The sequence below is a fragment of the Ahaetulla prasina genome, chromosome 2 (genome assembly GCF_028640845.1).
Source record: "Ahaetulla prasina isolate Xishuangbanna chromosome 2, ASM2864084v1, whole genome shotgun sequence".
NCBI classification, from domain to species: domain Eukaryota; kingdom Metazoa; phylum Chordata; class Lepidosauria; order Squamata; family Colubridae; genus Ahaetulla; species Ahaetulla prasina.
In genome coordinates this window covers 72452335-72460959 of record NC_080540.1, presented here as the reverse complement: position 1 = coordinate 72460959, position 8625 = coordinate 72452335, and the positions used below count along the sequence as shown (strand labels likewise).

The window sequence follows — 8625 nt, the reverse complement described above, 5'->3', positions numbered from 1 at the left end:
GAGGCGGAGGCAACAGAAGGAAGGGAGGGGCAGGCCTTAATGAGTGCTGAGTCATGGAGCCACACCCCATGGCCTATATAAAGGATCTACTTTCTGGCAGTCTCTGAGTCAGGCAAAAGTCGAACTTATCTTGCTGAAGTCACTTACTGGTCTCCTGCCTGCTCTGAGGACTTTGCTAGGACTTTGGGCAGAGCTGCAGAGGCAAGCCTGATTCGGATTTCCCTGACCCAGCCGTCAGCGGAGGAGTGGGACACGACAGGTAGGCACTTTTGTGCACTTATGCACGCATAAGTGTATATCACACACACACACACACACACACGTGTGGTGACCTGGGACAAGGCACAAAGGTGACACTGCCAGCTGAGAGTTCAAGCTCCCCTTTAATGCTCCACATGTCCCATCAAATGCTCCCACATTATTGGCAAGAATGCGCACACACAGCAGCCTCTGGCTGTACCAAGTCCAGCAAAGCAAAGGAACAGGGAAATAAGTCCATGAAACAAGGAACAAACAATGAGTTTACAAAGTCAGGAACAAAGTACTGATCCTTCCTGATAACAAGCTGTCCCAATCCTGAGGGGCCTTGGGCTGCCTTGGCCTGCTCCTCCCTGCATTCCTCTGAAGTTAACGAAGTCCCCCCTTGATCTCCATCGGATCTAGTTCTGGCTTGTCTTCCTCTGCAGATTCAAGCTCCAAGAGGGGCATGACAATATGCATATGTCTTTGTGTATGTATACAGTATTGTTGTTTCCTTTTCTGCAGGTGGCTACTACTGATTTTATATGTATTTATTTTTAATGGACTTGTTTACCATCTGAAATAACTTTTCTCTGGACTTCAGACCTAATATAGACGCAAGGTTGATGTTGGACCAACAAATGATATGGGCGGGCGGGGGGAAGGAAGAAGCCAAACAGCACAAACGAATGGACAACGAGTGTGTGCACATACGCATCAAAACACACAGGCACATCATGGATATGAAAGATGCAATGCCACTTTCAGGAGGAAGATCATACTTTACTAAAATGATTATTGGGTTTCCGCTTACAAGAAAAAGACATAGAAACCTGTAGAAAATATGTTTTATTTTGCATTGCAGAGAGCAAACCTGTAACTTACTGCCACTAATGACATTACACAGTCAGATAATGAAACATCTGCATGCAAAGAGGCTCAGAGAAGCACCAACGTCTCTACAGCTGAACCTGAGAAAGACAGACAGACAGACAGACATTCTCTTGTATTGAAAAACAATAGTCCAGTTCTGCCCTTCACTTTCTTCATAGATCCATTAACTATTTCTGCTTATTTTATACCATTGTAATTACTATATAAATTTTCTATTATCTTCTCTTATTTAATCTGTAAGACCCTCCCTTAATTATCAAGGTCTTTTCTCTGCTTTGTACTTTGATAATATTTTGATATTAATATTAGAATGCATCAGGAAAACATTTTGACTTTTAAGATCTCTGTGCAGAATATGCTTCTTATACAAATACTGAAAAATAAAGCAACGGAATTCACAAATTACATATCAAGTTTACTTTACTGAATTGCAGCATGAAAAAGAAACAATTATTTAATAGACCATGAGCTCCTTGCAGAAAGAGGGGAATATATTAAATAAATCTGTTAAACTGAGTAGCCATTGTCACCAATCACAGCTTTCCACATATACAAATAAGATGATCAAAAGTACATCAAGAAGACTATATTATTTTCTGTGCTCATTACAAATATCCATGGAAACTAGCAGTAGGCTTCTTAGAACACATTAGAAAATGGTAAAACAATTAAAATCAATTCATGCTGAAATTCTGTGATTATCAAAACTGATTGGTAAAGGGAGGTGAGGTACCTGCAGTGCCATAGCAATCTGAACAAGCCACTCCACCACTTGAGACTCAGGAAGAAGTTGTCCTTTCTGCTCTTTCAGTTTATGATATAAGTCCCCTCCTTCACAGAAGCCCATGACAATGTAAAGCAAGCCATCATCTCCTTCCCAGGACTCTCTATAGGTGACTATGTTTGGATGCTTCAGCTGTGACAATAGCTGGGCTTCCTGCTCTGCTGCTTTTCTCTCGCGGCTTGAGGCATGTTTAAGGTTCAGCCTTTTGATAACATACTGCAGAAACAAAAAGAAGGCTTAATCTTTTTTTTTTTTTTTAAAGAATATTACTGTAAATGAAAAAAATCTAAAGATCAACCTCTTTTGTACAAACTCTATAAAAACTACCACATCAGTTGCTTAAAATAAAAACCCTCCCACCCGCAAAAGCAACACAAATGGGAGAGGGGGAGAGGGATGCAAAAAGCAAATAAACTTGGAACTTTATAAAAAGTGATGGCAAGGTAGCCTGATAATAGAGGTTATATGTCAACCTTGGATAGAACTCTAGCTGTAGCATTTTCCACCCACCAATTTTTGTCACTTTTCAAGGAAAGCACATAATCCTTTGCAAGTAGAAAATACAACACCTTAATACAGGACCATTAATACACCGTTAAATCTCCATTCAAGGAAAGGGCTCTGTTAAAACTAAAAGACCAGCCCCCTGCTCAAGGAGGAGAACCTATACCATTTCAGATAAGTGACGTGCACTGTCACCCCAGGTCAGATCTCCATGCCGTATTCTTTCATGAGCTTCTGTTTCCCTGCAAATGACAAAACAGAAGCTCACGTGCCAGTGTTGGGATGCCCTGCTGGCCAGCTGGTCTCTGAGTCTCTACTGCGCATGTGCATGTCTGTGCATTGAATGCGCACATATTCACACATGTGCATGTCTGTGGATGTCTGTGAATGCAAGTACACATGTTCACACATGCATGCTCATGTCCGCATGTGTGCATGTTCGTGCGCACGCACACCTTGCAGTTTGGACATGTGTGAACCCAAACTGCATGGTGTGCAGACTTGATACTAACTCTCCTAACTCGGTATCTAAAAGGTTCACCATCACTGCCATATACATTGGCAGAGAATGGTTATCTGATCTCTTCCAATGTTGGAGCATTCACAACTTCTGGAGACAAGCTGTTCCACTGATAAATTGTTCTAACGGTCCGGAAAATTTCAGTTTAGCGTTTTCCTCTTTGTTTTTTCCTGACATTTATTCAAGGCCTCACTTTTTTATTAATACCTCTTGCTCTACTTTTGTGCACAGACAGTGCATTTTAATCTCTCTCTACAACTGGAAATGTGCTTGGGATTAGTGGTAGTGTACACAGCAGGGGTGTCAAACTGGATTTCTTGAAGGCCAGGTCAATATTGTAGACCAGAAAGGGGAGACGGGATGAACACCTCCTGAAGCACCCTGCTGGCCAAAATGGGACACTGGGGGCTTCCAAACCCATTGCTACCAGTTCGCTATCGGTAGAGTGCGGGTGCATGCACTTGCTTTGCGAGCGGCAGTGCTTCTGCGCATGCACAGTTCATTTTTGATGACGTCTGGGCAGGCAGAGCATCCCGCCACCGCCACTAATGATTCGCCCAAACCGGGGTGAACCAGGAGCAACTCACTACTGGTGTGCACCCCCTGCACCCCATTTTGGCCAGCAGGATGCTGCAGAAGGCAGAAATGGGATGCAGGGGGGCCCCATGCACCGATTTGGCTGCCAGAGGCACTGTGGGCTGGTCCTTTGCTATTTCCAGCTGGACCACAGGCCAGGTTTAAGCACCCCGTGGGTCAGATCCGGCATCCAGGCATTGAATTTGACACCCCTGGTATACAGGATAAGCATTTTTTCCATAGAACAGGGTAAGCAATTTTGTCTTTGAGACCATCAGGAGGCCTCAGGGCTCTTCCAGCACAGAATGGGACAACTCACCTCACATTCTTTCTAGTGTTGCAGTGTTGCAGAGACTAATAAATCACCTTCAGACATTTTCAGTTAAGAATCACTTTTACCTTCCCAATAATTCTTTAACATCTATGCTGTACTTTCTAAGGTATTTTGTTCAAGACACAAAATATCTCTCTATTCTAGGTATATTTATTTATTGGACATTGGACAGAGCAATTGTCGCCAACTCTATGAAAACTAAGAGAGGAATTTCTGTTTAACAGGAGCTTAAAAGTAGAAATATGTTTTAAACCACAATTTAATTATGTTTTATATCTATTTTCTTCATTAATCAGCTTCTGTAAAACTGAGGAAAAGGCTTATCGTCTTATTCCTGTTATTCATAAGATCATTTGCTTCTATAGATAAAGATATACACATATTATTTTATATTTTTTTCAATTCTTACTCTGTTTTGTCAAAATTCATTTTACATTAAAGGAAAAAAAAAATCCCAAAGCTGTATTAATCTCATATATTAAAATTTCACAAATGTGTAGTTTTGCACACAACTTAACAGTTTAAACTTTCATGAACATATATAGTTTTGTTTATAACTTATCCAACATGCATTTGTGTACTTCAGCAGGCTTTAGAACTCACGTCCTTTCACCTGAAAAAACACCTGGAACAGCTCTCTCATACAAGTTAACCCATTCTAGCGCATCACTTTCTCCTTGTTTACAATCCTCCTCAGCAACTGTGTTGATCGTTCAAGATTCTAAAAAGCTTAACTTTCAAATTAGAGAGAGGGGCAAAGAAGCTGGAAACAGATTAGTGGAATTCACCTGGCCACCCACCACAGCTTTAATCTTTGGAAAATGCTATTCTACTACTTTCAATTATATCAAGTGAAGAAAGATGAAAGATTGCCAAATGAAATACAATCTAAACTCCATTTCAGAAATCAATGTATTACTATTATATTTCTCATCTTTCCCATTTCTGTTTACTATAGGTATCTTATAATTATATTACTTTGTTGTTTGTATGTTTACTGAGAGCTTGTGCACTGCGGACAAATTCCTTGTGCGTCCTATCACACTTGGCCAATAAAAGATATTGTATCTTATGTATTAGCTACTGCATTACAAAACAAAGAGGACAAAAGAATAAAATCTTTCTTTTAAAGAAAAGGCAAAGTGAAATCCAATAAAGGAATAATAGATTTGCATAAAGTGTGCACTTAGCAATAGCACTTAGACTTACCTTGTTTCTCCCAAAATAAGACATCCCCTGATAATAAGCCCAATCAGGCTTTTGAGCACATGGCAGTAAGGCCAAGCACTTATTTCAGGGTTCAAAAAAAATATAAGACAGGGTCTTATTTTCTGGGAAACACGGTATATACCGCTTCACAGTGCTTTATTTCATTTGTCACAACAGTATACACACACATCGATATAAGAAAATCAACACATTATAAAAGAAAAATATATATATAAGCAAAAGTATGCAATAACTATGTTAATTTGTTATAATGAAAGGGAACAATAGGACAGGAACGGTAGGCACATTTGTGCTCTTATGCACGCCCCTTATTGTCCTCTTTACAGCCCCCTCTAAGCGGTTTAAAGAGTCAGTATATTGTCCCCAACAATCTGGGTCTTCATTTTACCGACCTTGGAAGGCTGAGTCAACCTTGACCCAGAGAGAATTGAACTGCCAAACTGCAGTCAGCAGAAGTAGTCTGCAGTACTGCCTTCCAACCACTGTGCCACCATGGCTCTTGTTGTGGCAGCACCACACCCTGTTTCCAAAGTCTTCAATGCAGGAATATAAATGTCTCTCGATATCATCTGACAATTTTTGTTTGGTGATCAGCAATCCCTGTCAGTTCACTTGGCAGCCATAATGCTCACACATACTGCACTCACAATTCAAAATTATTACTAGCCAAAAAGGTTGGAGAGACACCTGTCCTAATTTACATGCATAAAAACATAATGACTTTAATTGAAATAGAAGTCTCCAGTGCAAGATATAGCCAGGTGATCAAAGTGCTAGGTCAAGAAATCACAAAATGATCACATTTCTGAAATGTGCTTTTGTGGCCTTGGACTCTCTAACTTTCATGAGGAAATTTCATCAACCATTTTCCAAAGATAAATATTTGCCATAGTTACTTCAGTGTTACTCTTTGACTACTTACAAAGTTAACTACAAATAAAGGTCCTTCCAAATTGACATTTTCATTTTTCTTCCAACATGGGGAAGGGTTTCCCATCTTACATTTTACTGGCCTTGATTCCTGCTCTTGTAATTTCAGATATTTTGATAAATCCATTGAGAAACATTAAGGTATGTAGCTAAATATATAAAGTTGCTTCTTTTTTTCCTCAGAATTTTTTAAAGCTTTGAACAGCAACTGCAAATCCATTATCTTGATCCTTCAAGACTTCTTCAGCCTTCTGCCTGCCTGATTCAGGATACTTTTACTTACCAGTACACTTAATTTGACTGAAATTCTAAAGTCCACGGAAACTGGTTGCCTATGAAATCTCATGCCCTGAGCTGCCTGGCTCAGATGTGCTGCATTTGGATATGAAGCAGGCAAAGTTATGCTGGTCTATGACCATAATAAAGATTGGATTTGAAGCCAGTAAGGGGCTATGGTCCCTCACGGTGCCTGTCAGCAAGTCCTGTGACTTCTTTTATGAGCTGCTGAGGGGGGTTGCGTTGGACCCAGACTTGATTGGCCTTCTTTGGATCTATATGCTATACATCATGTTGTGCATTTCAGTAATTTTTTGGGGGGAAGATACTGAATTAAGAAAGAATAAAGCAAGCGGTACTTGCGTCTATGTATGCGTGATCGTAGCGTGTTTGAAATGGATTTAGAGTGGGACATACATACATACATACATTACATACATGAGAGAGCTATCCACCATGCCTAACTTACCTAAAATTGAACTGAGGCAGCTCCACAGATATGCCTCTGAGGAACGGTAGAAAAACTATTTTAGGTAAAGGTATTTATTTTAGTTAGTATGGTAATTTATGACATATTTTCTAGATGTTTGTTTATTTTCTGCTCATGTAATTAATGTTTTGAAATTAGACAGGCTGGTAAGCTGGTAGGGATTTGTTTGGTATGAACCCAGCCAAGGTTATGTATGCTGATTATTCAGCCTTCATTTTATGGAAGCTCTCATTTATTGTGAAAAGAATTACTCACTTAAAATGAAGAGAAATGTAGAATAACATACAACTATTATGCATCATATTTGGTAACAGACAGTATCTATTGTTTGGCCACAATTAATCTTTTTTTTCACTCTTTTTTTGTAGAAGAGACATGCTAGTGATGTGGTAAGTAAACTTTCCTTTAGAATGCTGATCATTAAGTTTAGATGGCACATATGAAATACAAATATTTTCTTTTAGACATATGTATCTTCATTGCTGGGCTTAAAGAAATCATTTACACAGCTCAAAAGTTATGTTTATTTCCTCAGAAATCAACCCTCTTGTGTTCAGGGATGTTTTAATTCTGAGCAAATGGCGTATTTCATTCACTCTTCCAAAGTACCCATCATGCACAAGTGTGCAAAGGTCTCATAAGTCACTTTTATGAAGGAGACCACTTCATGCATGGATTCAGGGGATAACAAATATCTGTTTGCGTTCCCTTCATGGAAAGAAAGTAAAATTTCTTAAAAATACAATACAAGACTTTGTCTGTGAGGATCAGAGATAAAAATCTAACCCACAGTTTCGCCCTTTATATAATCCATTAGATAGTTCTCTAGATGTGGCCTTTGGAATTCATTTAAAAAATAACAGGAATGGAATAAGAAAATGATTGGGGACAGTTGCAATTTAATTAACACTTTGTAAGTAAATAAAACAATCAAATGTAATTAGCATTAAAATAAATACTGTGTATGTAACATGAGGTATAAAAAGATCCTTGTGCTATCTCAAACAAAAGTGTTTAAAATGAAGATAATATATTAGTAGCACATTTCTGTATAACCATGTGACATTTTTATTCTCTAGCACACCCATGCCATAGAAATCTACTGGGTGAAAATAGACTGCAGTGTTACTTCCAGGTTTTCCCGTAATGTCATTACTAGTCGAGCTGTGAATCGTGCCAATGTGTCTAAGGAAGCTCAGTTTGATGTGGAACTCCCCAAAACAGCCTTTATTTCCAACTTTACCTTGTATGTGTATTATTTTCTTATTTTTATATGCTTTGGCGATCAGTCTAGCAATACTTAAGCCATTCAGATACTGTTAACAGAATAACTACCATGAATCATAGAGTTACAGAGGATGTTGTAGCATCTTAATCCAATTATGTGCTCAAAATCTGAAATCTAAAACTAAGACCTCCCTCATAACCTCTCTATTATGACCAATCTAGGAAACTGATTACATCACAGCATTATTCTTATCTTCATTCTTTTTAATGATCATCCAAAATATGGTCTCCTTTTGCATAAGCTCCTCTGAAATAGACATCCCCTCTGTTTAGAGTTTTTACCAATCTGCTCTGCAATATCCAGAGAAGGTCTTCCTTCATCTTTCTTCAGTATGGTTTCAGTCCTATAGAGGCAGCATTCTTTCCAGCCTCTTTGTTATACCTCTCAAATATCTCCTTTACTTGATGAACTGAAGAAAAAAAAAGCCTAATAACATCTCAGCACACATATTTAGATATCTGATGTATCCGTCAATAGGACAATTGATGGTGTCACTTATCCTGGAATCATAAAGGAAAAAGAAGTTGCCCAAAAGCAGTATCAACAAGCAGTTTCAAGG

At 38.9% G+C, this 8625-nt stretch overlaps 1 protein-coding gene across 1 annotated transcript in view; it reads left to right on the top strand.

Annotated features, from left to right (window-relative positions):
* Positions 1-6029: 6029 nt before the first annotated feature.
* The window catches only part of LOC131190499 (inter-alpha-trypsin inhibitor heavy chain H3-like), an 89067-nt gene continuing 86471 nt past the window's right edge, over positions 6030-8625 (top strand). The window contains exons 1-2 of the mRNA XM_058167828.1: positions 6030-6153; positions 7147-7167. Of these exons, the coding sequence (XP_058023811.1) occupies positions 6061-6153; positions 7147-7167 (114 nt within the window). The 5' untranslated portion in view covers positions 6030-6060. The remainder of the gene's footprint in view (positions 6154-7146; positions 7168-8625) is intronic.